At 44.8% G+C, this 15955-nt stretch overlaps 3 protein-coding genes across 4 annotated transcripts in view; 1 reads left to right on the forward strand and 2 right to left on the reverse strand.

The window, feature by feature from the left end:
- Positions 1–130: 130 nt before the first annotated feature.
- LOC105284572 (transmembrane protein 39A) lies at positions 131–2554 on the forward strand. Its single transcript, XM_011348206.3, has 7 exons — positions 131–932; positions 1011–1150; positions 1234–1332; positions 1447–1544; positions 1643–1895; positions 1987–2194; positions 2282–2554. Exons 1-7 carry the CDS (start codon positions 501–503, stop codon positions 2534–2536), a joined length of 1485 nt encoding a protein of 494 aa, XP_011346508.1. The 5' UTR covers positions 131–500; the 3' UTR covers positions 2537–2554.
- Positions 2553–11420, reverse strand: LOC105284573 (spectrin alpha chain). Its single transcript, XM_011348207.3, has 8 exons — positions 11099–11420; positions 10773–11004; positions 6962–10578; positions 4150–6677; positions 4017–4071; positions 3550–3928; positions 3308–3474; positions 2553–3218 (listed from the first exon to the last, which is right to left on the reverse strand). The coding sequence occupies exons 1-8, from the start codon at positions 11246–11248 to the stop codon at positions 3090–3092; spliced, it is 7257 nt and encodes a 2418-aa protein (XP_011346509.1). The 5' UTR covers positions 11249–11420; the 3' UTR covers positions 2553–3089.
- A 1114-nt stretch (positions 11421–12534) lies between these two features.
- LOC105284568 (ecdysone-induced protein 74EF) overlaps positions 12535–15955 on the reverse strand; it is a 149977-nt gene continuing 146556 nt past the window's right edge. For both annotated transcript variants that reach the window (XM_011348202.3, XM_011348204.2), the window contains one exon: positions 12535–15810. In XM_011348202.3, coding sequence (XP_011346504.1) covers positions 15257–15810 — 554 coding nt within the window. In that variant the 3' untranslated portion in view covers positions 12535–15256. The remainder of the gene's footprint in view (positions 15811–15955) is intronic.

The following is a 15955-nucleotide window of genomic DNA, read 5'->3' on the forward strand; positions in this document are numbered from 1 at the left end:
TTTTGTTCTCACTCATCATTGAGTTATACTACTGGGGAAATAAAATATTTTTCCAGCAGTTCAAGTAGTACGACTCACTGATATGGCTGACAGTATAAATACGATATAATGGCGGTGCAATTTATTTTCAAATAATATAAAATCAACAGTGTGCGCGGATGAAAAAATTTGTTGTACATAAAGATAAGAATATCTTTATGAACTTGACGTATAATGTATCTGTGCATGCGATATGTCTGACATGTGTCCGGCGTATACTCTGACGATAGTAGTACAATATACTAATTCACTGTGATTGTGTTGTACATAACCACTAAGTGGTGCATATGACAATTATAACAACAAGGAAATTAGTGTCGAATATAAATCCTCAATCTGCATTTTTGTTTTTGTTGTGACATAATCGATATGTCTGGAAAAGTTCAAGCAAACAGCCTATTCCAAATGAATCATATCTCTTGAGACCTAAAAATTGTCTATAATTATAATATATTTGTCTCATGCTGCATGAGATATATCGATCGATCCATTTATCCATTAATTATAAAGTCATCAAAATAAGCTCCTGTCTCTTGTGTGTCATAAAGAATAAGTGGATAAATATGCCTGGAGGTAGACGGAACGTTTCTAGTCGGACTGGTCCGACCAGCAGGTCTGGTAGTTCTTATGCTAGTTCTGCTAATGTTAACGGAAGGAGTAACAGTGGTGAAAGAGCAGTGGGAAATGGTACGGACGACAGAAAGCTCGAGGACATTTGTGGTGGGAGATCTCTGGCGCCCAAGCATGTTCCCATACCTGTGGTGCCAGTTGATGGACAATTGACTTTTGAGACTTTGTCTCTGCTCTTCGCGGTCGTCGCGGCCTGTTTGCAACTGCTTAATCTGTACAGGACTGTATCGTGGCTGCCACATTCGTACAATGCTTACATGATGGTACGTTGCGCTTGTATTTATTATGTAACTTTAAAATAGCATAATCGTATCAGCGAAATGAAATCCTTGGTGTTCCAGAATTTTTATTTAATAGATCCCTACCTGCTTGTATTTATTCTTACGATGGTGACACGCAGCTTTGTTTATACATTGTTACATCATTTAATTGATGCCTCATTGCCGGTTCGATGGTTATCTGTGATTCAAAAGATTCTGAGGTGTGTACACGTGATTTGCCAATAGATATTTTCTTATGATGGCATTGAGATATTTTCTTATTTATGTATAACTTGTTTTCCAGGGCATCTCTATTGGTTGCTTTGATGAGTATACTTTGCTGGTGTCTCTATCACATGGCTGAGAGACACAGCTTCATAAAAATGTTGTGTTTATGTTATCTGTGTGTATATCTTTTTACACATAAGTATAATAATATATATATACCACTATAAACGAAGATATGGATCAACTAGAAGTAAGAATATGTTACTTAAGTAATACCCATTTGTTTCAGATTGTCGATATACCTCGTGATGTCTGGGGTAGGTGCAGCACTCTTTGATACATCATTTTCATGTGGAAAAGAGGAACGAAAAACAAAATATCTGCTAGGTGGGTGCTACACGCGCAATCTTCATATTTCATCTAGTTCTATTATCAATCCATTTGCGAAGTGGTGCTATGTGTGATGCCACTTTTCTCGTGCGCAGAGAAACCTTTGCACAATTGCTCGTTAAACGCATCGGCTATCCGAGCAGAAGTGTCCACTTTGAGATCTGATTTTAATCAACGATTAAAGTGGGCTTTATGTTCGTCCTCTGGTAGCGCGTTCGCCTGTGGAATCGCACCCATCATCTTCGTCCCGCCACATTTACACTTCAATCGATTATGGGTGATGCAATACGCGATTTTGCTGTTGCTTGGAAGGATAAATGCGTACGTTGTTCAGGCCTACCCCGTTAGGTGAATATATAATTTCTCATATATTTGAAGAAACTACCAAATATGAAATAATATTAATAATCTAACAATAATTTATTAATATTTTGTTCAGATACTGCGATGTGCTACATAGAGCGGCGCTACATTTAGGCCGCTGGATTAAAACGGAGAATCGCAGTAGTCACGTGTACGCTCAACCGTGGAATGACACGGTGTTGTGGCCACATGGATCGATCGTACGGCACAATCGAGGAATTTATCGTTCCGAAGGCTTATGCACAGCAGCGGAACCGGGTAACTCATATCACTACAGATTCCACGTAAGTAATTATTTTATCTCGCATTAATGAGAATAGGAACAACGAAGAAATATCGAATTCAATAGTAATCATTACACCATCTTGCAGCTTTTATTTAATAATCCTGCGATGCTAGTGTGTTCACTGCTGGTCTTACAGTTGGTGATGATGTGCGTCCAATTATTTATTTTATTACGCACAAACGAATGGTATCAAATACTGTCGATGGTGCTGTTATTAATCATGAATCATTACACGTTATTTAAGCTGATTAGGGATTACCTAATATGCTCGAGGGTGTATGGTGTTGAACAAATAATTCAAGAGAAGTCTCAAATGGTTGTAAACCCAGTTGCTCAATAAAACAAAATACTATCAATATTTCTGCAACATTTATTTCACATTCTCATCCACACATATACTTACCAATAGAATATTGTATTTATAATGAAAGAAAATTACGCGGTAAATATCGCACGCATTTTACATATTCATTGAATAGATTAAAATATTGCATAAGAAATACTTTTATTTCGAGGAACAATGTAGAAAGAACATTGAATACCAACACTGGCTAATATAAAAATATGTAATAGTTTGAGAACGATCTAATTGAACATTTTAAAGAATAATAGACCATTAAATGACACATCTTAAAAAATGCGTAGACAATAGATTACATTGAACAAGTTTTTTGTCAGCCAGTTAGTCTAGATGAAATATAAAACCTCAATCTTTCCACTATCTCGTATATGTGTATATAGAGAGATAAAATATATTAATCTATAACAAGCATGTATAGTTTTTAAAGAAAAATGTAAATTTTTCCTTGTGCTCTTTATGCGGTTATAATTTAATAGGTTTAAGAAAATAATATAATACGCATATGTGTGTGTATATATATATGAATGCAGGATTAATTCTGGAAAAGGGTGCGTGTAAACTCAATATAGTCCAGTGCTGCTGTAATCGGTCGTTCCGACTTGGGATCTACGTAAGGTTTCATACGGGCAACGCAATAATCGGCCATCTCCTTCGTGAGGTTCTACGAGAAAATAGAAAGCGATTCATTAATATATTAGAGTAAATACCATAAGATGTTTGAATATAACATGATTCTACGGTTACACTTACAGCATATAATTCCTCCTTCGTGACGTATGGTCGATCTGCCGCGGTAATGGCTCGGAAAGCGTTTTCTATCTCCTCTGAGCTCTGCACGTTCTCCGTTTCCTTGCTGATCATAAATGCCATGTACTCTTGTAACGACACATAGCCGTCTCGATTAGGATCCACGATGTCTACGAACAATAATATCATATTATATTGAACGTTTACGGTAACCAAAAGTAATGAAAAATTAAAGCGAGTAAAACCTAATATATTCTCGAATTCTGGATCAGGTTGTCCCTCTTCCATCATGGGCAGATCGTAACCCAAAGCTCTCAGGCAGGATTTGAATTCTTGGTGATTCAGACGGCCACTCTTGTCCTTGTCGAAGTGCTTGAACATCATGGAGAACTCTTTGAGTGCGTCCTCAGATACACCGGATTGATTTCGGGCCTGAATCTGCTGCTCCAAGTTATGTTGCATACGCATGCCTAGTTGATCCAACTGATCCCATTGCTGCGCCAATCCCACAGTACTGTGCTCCGTGTAACGATTGTCCAGAATCAAATGCTCTTCCAGGATGGCTCCTAGATCCTCGATCTTCTTCAGGTCTTGACGACGTGCACGTACCTCTTGAGTTTTCCGCTGTAAATCAGATTTATATGTAATATGATGCAATATAATACAATTGTACATAAATTTTTATAATAATGTGTCTTTTAATTGAACAAACCTTGGTAGCTTCCAGTTGCTGTTCCAGAGATCCAGATCCCTCCATCATAGCTGTTCTGTAAAAAAAAAGAAAATAATTTGCATTTTATTAAACAATCAAGCGAGTAAATTATTCTTGAAAATTTGATACACACCTCGTTTCCGCGAGCCACTGATGGAAGGCATTAGCGTGCTTGGCGAATTCTTTACGCAATTTATCATTTTCTTCCTGTCGCTGTGCTTCCTTCGCGAGCTCGACGTCACGTTCCTTTATTATCTTCTGCAAGTTACGCCAAGTATCTTCTAAAGCTTCCATCGTGAACCACGTGTACGGATTCGGTCCGACGTTGAAGCTCTTAATCTGCCTGTCCAGAGCGGCCAGGGCTTGGAAGTCAGCCTCGGCTGACGACAAGCTAGCCTGGAACTGCGCATGTGCCTCCCGAAGAGCGCGAATCTCCTCGATACTGTTGCAACGCACCGGATCTGTCAAATCCTCCTCCGCGTTCTCAAACCAGGAATTAAAGGCGGACGCCTTCTTCGCGAATGTCAGGTAGAGCTCCTCGATCTGCCTGAACTGATCCTGCATTCTCAGCAGACGCTGTTTCCTCGCGTCGGAATCAGCCAGGAGTTTCTGCCAACGAGCGATTACGTCAGCATGACGTTTCTGAATATTGGGTGTCTGATCGTGGCCGGATTCAACGAGCATTTCCTTCAGCGAGGTGATATTTTGGATACCTTCGTGCTCGAATGCGTGAAGACCAGCGTCGAAGGTCTCTTGTTTCGTGAGCAAGGTCTGCACGGTGGATAGATCTCGGCCAAACTCTTCAGAGCGCACGTGAGTTTCCTTGTCGGCGATCCACGACTCGACCACGTCGGCCTTCCACATGAACTGCAAGTATGCCGAATTGTCGTTCAGTCGCGTCTTCCTGCGAGCCGCAAGCGCACCGAGTTGCTCCAGCTTGTTGCGCAGCTGCGCGCATCTCTGGCCGATAGCGTCCGCTCGATGATTGCCAGCTTTGATCAACGTCTCACCGGCCTCGCAGATGTCCTTGCAACGTTCGCCGTGAGCCGCGAAGTCGGTCTCGAACGCGTCATGCTTTTTCAAGAGACCTTGGACAGCAGCCATCGTGTCGCCGTAATCCTCAACGGAAAGTAACTGTTGTTTCTCTGTAATCCACGCTTCTTCTTCCTCAACCTTGGCAAGGAATTGCTGATATGTCAAGGACTCATCCAATTTCTGTCCTCTGGTGGCAGCTAATTGTTTCAGTTCGGCCCAAGCTTGATTGAGAAGTTTCAAGCGTTGCTCAATTTCGGGTACTCCCAAGTTGGAAACGTCCATCAACTTCTCTCCCGCTTCCTGGACAGCTTGAATAGCGGGTTCGTGACTACCAAGTTCAGCCTCCAATCTTTTGTGCTTTTTCTTCAAGTTCTGCACGCCCGTAAGGTCGCGGCCGTAATCGTCCGATCCGACAAGAAGTTTCTTTTCTTTGATCCAAGACTCCTCATCGGCGATGTCACGGAAGAACTGATGTAAAGTGTTGGCTTCGTTGAGTCTTGCCTGTCTGTGTGCCGCTAGATTTCTGATTCGCTCATAGCGCTCGTTTATGCTTTGCCGTTTCTCCTGAATACCGGCAGCGTCGAACTGTCCGCTCTCGATCAGCGAATCAGCTTGCGCATTCATATCCTTGATTCTCTCCTCGTGCGCCTGTATATCCGCCTCGACGAGTTGATGTTTCTTCATGAGATTCTGCACTGAAGCCAAGTCTTTACCGGCATCTTCGGACGTGAGCAAACTTTCGACTTCTCCAAGCCAGAAATCAAGATCCTTCACGGCAGCGATGTAAGTGCGCTGCTTGTTGGCTTCCTTCAGCTTCATGGATTTTTCCGTGGTCTTTTGCGTAAGATATTCCCATTGGTCAGCGATGGACGCGAGCCTTTTCTGAACCGCGTCCTCCGAGCCAGCGCATTGATGCTTGTCGATCAGATTGCCACCCATAGCAAGCACCGCCTGAATTCGATCAGCGTTAGCCGCCAATTCGGCTTCGAAAGCCTGATGTTTCTGATGTTTTGACTGTATATTAGCCGGATCTTTGTAATTTTCTTCGGTAGCTAGCTGAAGCTTTTCAGCGATCCAATTTTCCATCTCATCCGCGTCTCGAGAGAATTGCTGCAGGGTCTGAGATTCGCCCAGCCTCGAGCGTTTCTCGATCAGAGCGTCTTTCAAATGTCGCCAGCGATCGAGCACTTGGCATCGTCTTTCATCGATAGGTTTAGCGGCATAATGTTCGGCAGCGATTAACTGATCAGCGAGAGTCTGTAAGGTAGCAATCTTCTCCTCGTGAGCGTTGATCGCTTTATCGAAATCTTCATGCTTCTTAATGAGAGCCTCAACATTGTCACTGCTGTCCACTGCATCCGCACTGCTAAGGAAAGCCTCTCGTGCGCTCATCCAATTCTCCGCCTGCTCGCAGTCCCGACAGAACAGCTGCAATTCCAGGTTCTGATCAAGCTGCATGCGCCGTTGAATCCAAGCCTTCTCCAGTTCTTGTCGCGCTTCGGTCATAGAATCGAGTTTCTCCATTATCTCCACGCTGGCATAGTGGCTAGATTGTAATAGTTGCTGCCCGAACATTTCGAACGTCTGGAAAGTACTTGCCCGAGCATCTATCTCCATTCTGTGCTCCTGTAAAAAAAAAGATCATTAAACAACGTTTACAAAACGAATTATGATACGATTCCCGGATCTTCTGCGCCAATACACAACCATATGTGTTATGTATGACCAAATCCATTCGACATTACAAGCAGAAAGGCGGTAGTTATACGAGAAGCACTGAAAATACTCAAACTGTTAATAGGCAGTATTTTCATTGCAACACATCGGCAAAATCAGTCTATCTTCTATCGTAGAAGAGAAAATAAGTCATCAATGCATTGCATTCGATCATACATGGCGAACGCTTTTACCTGATGACGCTCGAGCAGTGCTTCGGCGCCCGTAACGTCTGATGCGAGTTCCTCGGAAGCTACCAAGCCCATCATCGAATTAATCCAGGCCATCAGGTCGCGATAATCACTGAGGAATCGTTGCAGATCGTAAGAGTCCAGAAGTTTCTCCTTTCTGCTATTGGCTTTGGCTGTCAGTTGAGTCCACTCTTCGTTGATCTCTTTCTGTTTGGCGTATGTCTGCTCAGCGGTTTCTGGATGTGATTGCATCAAGCGGTTGGCCGTCTCGTCGAGCTGCTTGATCTTGTCTCCTAAAGCTGCCAAATCTCTCTCTAGACCTTCATGTTTCCGCTGCAAGGCTTGAACGCTCCGCAAATCCTTGCCGAGATCATCGTTATTCAATGCCGCGTCCTTCTCACGAATCCAATCCTTCGTTTCGTCAACGTCGCGATGGAAACGTTGCACCTCGTGAGCGGAGCCGAGCTGATTGGCACGTTCTGCCGTGAGCGTTTGCAGGCTGGTCCACTTTTCATTCAGATCCTGAATCTGCGTCTGGATCTTCAGTGCCGCTTCGGTCTGTCCGAGACTCATCAGCTGCACGGCGATTTCATTCATCTCGGCCAGGCGCACTTCGTTCGCTTTGAGGTCGGCTTGGAAGTCGTCGAATTTCTTCTGCATGACCTCTACTTGCTCAAGATCCTCGCCCACATCCTGCACCTGCGCGTGATTCTCCTTGTCCTTGATCCAAGTAGCCAACTCCGCGGCTTCTCTCACCAGTACGTAAGCCTTGGCCGTTTCATTGAGCTTGTTCTGACGTTCACGTGCCAGACGCAATAGATCATCGTACTGCCCCTCGATCTGCGCTTGTCGCGCGGCAATGGAACTTTGTTCCCTAGCCAAGTTCTGTTGGGATGCGCTGAGGCCGGCTTCTGGTTCTACACGTTTCACGTATGCCGCTGGCACGAAACCTTGACGATCATTCACTTCGACTTTCCACCAATCTTTGTTATTGGAGTTGAGAAGAGTCAAGGTGTCGCCCTTCTTCATAGACACTTCTCTGGGAGATTTCTCGGTGTAATCATAGAGAGCGACGACGCACTCCTTGCCGGTGATATCGACCGTAGGAGTCTCTTGCTGTCTGCACGCCGCAGCTTGATCTCTCAGTGCTGCGATGGTGCTCGCGAATGCTTCCAGATCGCTGACTAAAGCCTCGTGCTTCTTCAAAAGAGCCTCAGAACTGTCCTCGTCCTTACCATAGTCGCCATTCATCACTATAGGGCGTTTCTCCTTCATCCAAGACTCGGCTTCGTTCGCGTCGGCGAAATACTGATGTGCCTGCAAAGAGTCGTCCAAGTCATTCTTGCGTTGGCGCGCCTTGTCCTTCAATTGTCCCCAATGCTCGTCCAAAGCTGTCAATCGGTTATTAATTTCCTCAGCGGCGAAATGTCCTTCTTGTAACATCGTTGAACCCGCTTGGCACACCGCAGCCACTCTCGGCTCATGATTGTTAATCTCAGCCAGCACAGCTTGATGCTTCTTTTGCAGATTCTGCACGCCGATCAGATCGCGGCCACGATTAGTGGACGCCGCGACCGGTTCCTTCTCACGAATCCACGCTTCTTCGTCCTCGATGTCTCTGAATAGTTGCTGCACTTGAAGGGAGTCCAGGAGTCGTTGCTTTCTGCTACTCATGGGACGCTGCAGGGCGGCATATCTGGTTTGCAGTTGTTCCTGCTTGGTTTTGATGTTATCAGCGTCGAAGTGACCCGACTTGACGAACTGTTCGGCCGCTTGAGTGATACTGTCGATCCTATCCGCGTGAGAGGTCACGTCAGCCTCTAGCAGCGCATGTTTCTTTTGCAAATTCTGGACGCTGGTCAAATCCTTGCCACAGTCCTCCGACATGAGTTGTCCCTCCACCTCCGAGAGCCAGAGCTCGATGTCCTCTACTGTTCGGTTGAACTGTTGCTGCTGAGAAGCTTCCTGCAACTTTGCACCTTTCTTCTCGGTAGCCCGCGCTAAGCTTTCCCACAGCGTCACAATCTCCTCCGTACGGGTGCGTATGCGATCGCTGGCATAATGATCACCATCGATCAATTCCTGGCCGGTAGCTACCATCTCCTCCATACGCGTCCTGTTTGCATTTAATTCCTGTTCGAAATTCTGATGCTTCTGAACTTTACCATTCAAATTCGTAGGATCCAAATAGCTGTCATCAGTGGCAAACTTGAGCTTCTCGTTGACCCAACCTTTCGTCTCGTCGCAATCTCTTTCAAACTGCTGCAACTTGTACGCGTCTTCCAAACGACGGCGTCTTTGAGCCGATTTCTCGAGCAGAATGGCGCGTCGTTCTAATAGCAGTTGCCGTCGTTGCGCCACGTCATCTGCAGCATAGTGTTCGCCTTCAATCAGTTTCCCGGCAAAATCATCGAGCACTTTGATCTTCTCTTCCTGAGCTGCCAAGGACTTGTCGAAGTCCTCGTGTTTCTTAATGAGCGCCTCCACGCTGTCCAGAGAATCTCCCAAGTCTTCGTTAGCCAGAAACGCTTCTTGCTTTGCCATCCAAGCATCCGCCTGTTCGGTGTCTCGGTAGAACAACTGCAAGTCTACGCACTGCTCGTACAAGATACGTCGCTTCTCCCACAAGCTTAAGAGGGACGACTTGTCGTCAGCGAGAGAGTTCAATTTTCGCGCCACTTCCTCGGCAGCGTAGTGCTTCTTCTCCAAGAGTTTATTACCAGCTAACGTGGTCGCGTCGAAACTGTCGGCTCTAGCATCGATTTCTCCCTTGTGCTCCTGGTGTCTGTCCACCAAAGCCTCGGCGCCGGCTACATCCTTAGCCAACTCGTCCGCGGAAATGATGGCACGCATGTCGTTCATCCATGACACCAGGTCGCGATAATCAGCCAAGAAACGATGCAGGTAGTAAGATTCGTCAAGTTTCAGGCGTCGCTCTTTCGCTTTCGCGGTGAGGCTCTCCCACGATTGCAAGATCTCGGCGCGTTTAGCCTGAATCTGCCTGGAGTGATCGGCCTCGTGAATCGCGGCGAGACGATCGGCTTCCGCGCCCAGGGTGTACACTTTATCTTCCAGCGCAGCCAAGTCACGCTCGATGCCCTCGTGTTTTCGTTGCAAGGTTTGCACACTGGCGAGATCTCGACCGAAATCGTCGGACGAGAGGACAACATCTTTCTCTGCGATCCAAGCCATAGTCTCGTCGGCGTCGCGATTGAATCTCTGGATCTCGTGCGCCCCGAAGAGCTTTTCTTGCCGCAATGTGGCCAATTGCTTTAATCTCTGCCAGGACTCGTTGAGCTCCTCCTTCCTACGCAAAATGGTATCGCGTTCGGGATGCCCATCCAGCAGTAACTTGTCGGCCAGTTCGTTCACTTCAGTAACTCTGTACTCTTGGCTGGCCATGTCCTTCTGGAACTCGTCGAATTTTCTTTGCAGTACCTCCACATGTTCCAAGTCGTGTCCAAATTCATCGGTCGTTACAAAGGCCTCCTTGTCGTGAATCCAAAACATCACCTCGTCGCAGTGACGAATAAATTGCACGAGGACCAAGGCCTGCTGCAACTTCAGACCTTTATCAGCTAAACGAGACAGCAGCAATTCCCATAGGCGATGCAGTTCCTCTGTAAAAATTTATAAAATAATTTTTAATTATAAAATAATAAAAAAATAACAATGAATACATTACGTTAGTATAAATGAAATATTTGTACTTTGATGTTCAGTAGTATATCTCGACAACAGTCAAGCAATTGATAGAAACTGAGTTATATTGATCTCAAATTGAAACATTGATGTCGTCAATGCTCGTACATACCCAATCTTTTGCGAATTATGTCACTGGCAAAATGATGTTGCGTTATCATCTCGGAGCCAGTATTATCGAGCAACACGATCGCGTTTGAATGAGCGGCAACCTCCGCTTCAAAGGCCTGGTGCTTTTGAATTTTCGCCTGCAGATTGGTCGGATCCTTGTAACTCTCGTCCGAGGCCGCTTGGAGCTTCTCATAGATCCAGCCCTCAAGTTCATCCGCATCTCGCTTAAAGTACTGAAAGACGGACGCAAAAATGAAAGTAAAAAAAACAGTTACAATATAACAAACGTTATCAAAACAGTTACACGGAATGGCAGCACACACGTACCTGAAAGCGACGGGAGTCCTCGAGCTTGTCACGCTTATTACGTGCCTCTGACTTGAAGTTGGCGTAGCGTCCCAATACCTGCTCTCGCCTCTCCTGGATATCCTCCGGATTCTCCAGGATCTTCACCTCCTTCGGCGTGATCTGATCCATGATTCTGTTCAAAGTAGTTCACCGACTGTCGTGCCCAAAATGGCCACGATGGGGTGTGGCAAGATCAATTCAGCGCCGGGATCGATAAATGACGCGACACGTCGCGCAGGCACCGGTGGATCGTCGAACGCACGCACGCTCAGAGATCGTCCTGTGAGGCTCGAGAAAATGACAGTCGCTCGCGAGTGAGATGATCCTCGTACAATTCGCCTGAGAGCGCAGATTCGCTGCACTTCGTCTGCCACGATTGACGTTCCGACCGCTTGGCCGAATTCGACGCTTCGTGCACTCTCGCGCGTACTCGACGGCATTCCGATGGTGCCGCACGTTGGTTGGGTGATACGATCGACCGGCTTAGTCGGTCCAGCTATATATAATCCTTGCGTCATCGCGATGTAATTTAATTTGGAGTAATTGAAGCGATTAAGAAGTGTAAATGCGTGACAGTTTGGTACAGCTGAGTATGCTCTTATTAGAAATATTTATTTAGCAAATGTATTGTTTATAAAAACAGGAAATTCATATAATTCGGAAATGTTTTTTATCTTCATGTGGGTTTATTCAAACAGAAGTATTTATTTGTTTATTGATTCGTACTTATTTGCATCGTTTTTCTCTTTTTCTTCGCCCTTCCTCAAAAGCTAGAGATATGCAATATGCGATTGTAAATAATATTATTGATTTCAATATTAAATTAATTATTACCACCGAGCGCTACACTTTACTTACCTACAGTCGTAATAATCGACTTATTGACCATGATACTTTAATTTTATCTACAATGAATCTTAATTATCGACAAAGGATGATATAAATAATAATTAATTAGATTGCCACAAGATGGACTATATAATATAAAATCAAAGTACATTGAATATTCAACTTGGAAAATATAAAAATGTAATTATAAAAATACAAAAGAATGCAACATTAAAAAACATTGACTTTATTAAGCTTCTAAATTATTTATAAATGAAATAATATATATAATTGGAAATATTTTTCTTTGATAAAACCACAGATGAGTGCGTCAACAGAATCCACCAAATAATTTTTAATACTAATTTACAGAGTTTTATATGTAAAATTATTCAATCTATAATTGTACGATACAATATAATACAAATTTTAGCGGAATAAAAAGTTTACCTTGAAATCATTTTTAAAAGATTTAAAACATTTTTCAAATGTTACGTATTATACGTAAAAACTCAATTAATAAAAATATAGATTATAAAACTTTGTGAATATTTGTTGGGAATGAGGGAAATAAAGTAGCACGAGTATATTATGATACAATAATCTTTTATTAAATTTCACCTACAAACAACGAATCACAGAACGTTACATTAGAGTTCCTTACGTCAATCCATCGTGTTTTCATATATTTTACAAGTAAATAATTATGTATTTATCTCTATTACAGTAAAGTCTTATTTGTTAAAATATCTCATAGTGTAGTGGATCATTGTTATGTATATGTAAATTTAATTTACCTAAAAATAGGATTTCTGTTGTAGTTGTAGCTGTAGTGTCCATTCATTGTTTATAAGTGTCTGTTATCATGTATAGAAGAGTGTGGTATACTATAGGTACTTTTGTCCATTGTACTCTGATATATCATTCTCTTTTATTAATAATATCGTTATTATTTAATAGTTATTACTATTTCCCGCCGATATACATTGTATTCGAAGTACGATAAAAGTCGCCACGTACCAAAGAACTTTTTCGCTGATAAAATTACAAAATTCAATTCTTCACAAACGATGCTATATAAGGTAATATGTAAAGGGTTTTTTTAAGTACCTGGACAAAGTGACGGTATTTACGATACAAATCGCTAGAACTTTTATATGCATCTTTTTTGTTAGAAGGCAACACGTCTTTGTTAATACGAGAAGGCAATTTGCTTTGTATCATCGGTATGTCTGATGTCCCAAAACATCGATCGATCTGACGGCACTTTGTGTGCTCGAGCCGAGGGACCTCGCCTCGAGTGACAAATGCAAAGGGATCGTTTACAGGCATTATTGGCAGCACTATTGGATCACTGTTCGAATGTACTGTATATTTCGTTTCTCCGGAGTATTCCAAGGCTGTAGTGCGAATGCGAAATCGGCCTGTACGCCTGCGTACACACGCGTCGTGATCGGCCACGGTGCCACCGCACGTGATCTAGCTGCGCTTCTCGCGCGTCCGTTCTTCCTTTCCTATATCTCCGTGCCGTCTCTCTCTCCCGCGATAGGGATAGTCGCGAGGAGAGATCGGCGTGCTCCGTCGGCTCTCGTTCTCCCGAAAATTCCTCCATTTATGTACAAAACTTACGGCTATAGGATACACTTGCACTCGCGCGCGTCACGCGTCCCGGGATGCCAATAAGTTAAATTTTACTCTAGAGTTATCGTTATTCTTATGCATCCCGGGCGTCGCGTCGGGCGGAATACTCCTCATTCTGTCACACGTGCGACGTCTCTGATTAGTCTGAGCATGCAAGACCGGCAATATGTGTGCGTTACGACTGCGACTTGTTAGGGGAGTCCGGATGTGTGATCGCGCGGTGGACGCGTTCCCGAACGTGCAGCATGTTCCACCCCCGTGTAAAACGTACGAGAGAAAACGACAGTAGAAAGTTTACAATAGGAAAGACGTCGCACGAGATGATCGAGCTCCCACCGCGCTGTCAGCGTGACGCCGGATCTCATAGAGACACATCAAAAGTCGCTCCACTTTACTACATAACATACAATATATTTATTTATATAATATATATATAATATTCAATAATATATATAATATATATATATATTTTTTTTACTAAAGGTATTCTTTATATCTATATACAGAGATATATAATGTCTGTCTCGATAATCTTTACGAATTAGTAACACTAGGTTGCTAAATAATATTCTTGGACCTCGGTGTGTGTATGCATATTAGCCAGCACCTTGCGTTGTTGAACCCTCAGCTCACGAATCGAAAGAAATCGATCCCTTCCGCTTATACTTAAAAAAATATAGTGTGCACCCCTCCCTGAGCTCGCTCCGCGAAACTTCGAGAGACACCTCTCATCCTTTTTCCGTGCTAATCTCATCTCTCCTTTCTCCTCTCCTCTCCTTTCGATACCGTAATCCTTTTCACAGCCCTCATTTCGTTTCATTGTTTCTTCTTCTTTTTTTTTCTTTTTAAACTTTCCATCGTGCGTTTAAACTTTCCGTAGTACGTTTTCCGTTTGCATGTGGATCACGCGCGATCAACAATTTCTTTTATAGGTAACACATAGTATAAACGTCTAATGTACAATAAATAATTTACTCGCGCTTTCGAATATACACTTTTCCGCTTTCCGATGCTTTCCGCGTTAAGTAATTCGTCCGTGGCGTCCTTTCCCGAGGTACACCTGATAGAATCTTTAGTTTTCGCCCCCCCTCGCCCCGGCATTAAGAACTAAATTTTGTACAAATTTCAACGATTCAGACGCCATCGAGCATACGGTGCCGTCCTGTCCATCCCGATTCCTGCGCGCTGTTCGGACACGCGAGAAAGAAACGGATCGCAGGAGGAGGACGAGGTATCGGGTCGGGACCACCTCCGACGACATCGTCATCCGGCACCTCAATATATACATTTACATAGGTATAATACAAGGAACAAACGAAGCTAGAGAGAAAGAGAGAGAGATACAGAGAGAGATAAAGAGAGAGAATAGCAGGGAGGGAGAGGACAGACAGAAACAGAGAGGGAGAGAGAGAAACACAGACAGTGAGAGAACGCGTTTTACATTAATGTCTGAGGGGTGTGCCAGGTCGGCGCGTCTCGGCGGAAAGAACCGCTGGACGGCGACCTCTCGCGCGGATAAGGCCCGGCGACGGGTCCGCGACGTCGCGTCAGCGACAGCAGCGGCAGCGTCAGCGGCGGTCGACGTCCGCGCGGAATCCGCATCAAAACGTCGCCGCCACGTTGCTGCTGTTCGTCCTCGTCCCGCGCGGGACGGGCCGGCTCCCTGTCTCATGCACCCGTACAATCGATCTCGACGATGTCCTTCGGCACGTCGACGAACTGATAGACCAGCCGCTGACCGTCCACCTTCGCCAGGATGCCGCGCTGGTAGTAGTAGCGCAATGCCCTGCCCATTGTCTCGTAATTCATGTCCGGTTTGTTCTTGTGCAGGCCCCAGAGCCGCGAGACCGCCTTGCTGTCGACCAGCTTGAAGACACCCCGCTCGCGATTCGTCCACTTGATGTAGCGCGGACAGTACTCCCGGTCCTGCAGCAGCTTCAGCAGGAACTCCCACAGATACGTGGTCGAGCCCTCGCGCGACTTCCGCTTCACCGCGGCGCCGCCCTCGCCCTGCCGCGGCTTCTTCAGCTTGCTCTTCTTCGAGCGTGGCGGGAAACCCAACTCGAGGAGATACAGATCGTCCGAGACCGAGCTGGTAGCTGCCTGGATCACGCTGGTGGGCACGCCGCCGGGTCCTCGCGGCGGACTCGGGGTGCAGGGAGTCGCAAACTGACCACCCCCACCGTACATGGAGTTCACGTAACTGCTGTAACTCTCGGACACTGAAAGAAGAATGAGAAACGACATTAGAACTTACAGAAGTCCTGTAAAATGAATCTCCGTGTCATTTTACAAATAAACATCGTGAGAGAAACGATAAAAATTTATTTCGACGGAAATCCCCCTCCCCCACTCGGATAAGACGCC

Source organism: Ooceraea biroi, chromosome 6 (assembly GCF_003672135.1).
Source record: "Ooceraea biroi isolate clonal line C1 chromosome 6, Obir_v5.4, whole genome shotgun sequence".
NCBI classification, from domain to species: Eukaryota; Metazoa; Arthropoda; class Insecta; order Hymenoptera; family Formicidae; genus Ooceraea; species Ooceraea biroi.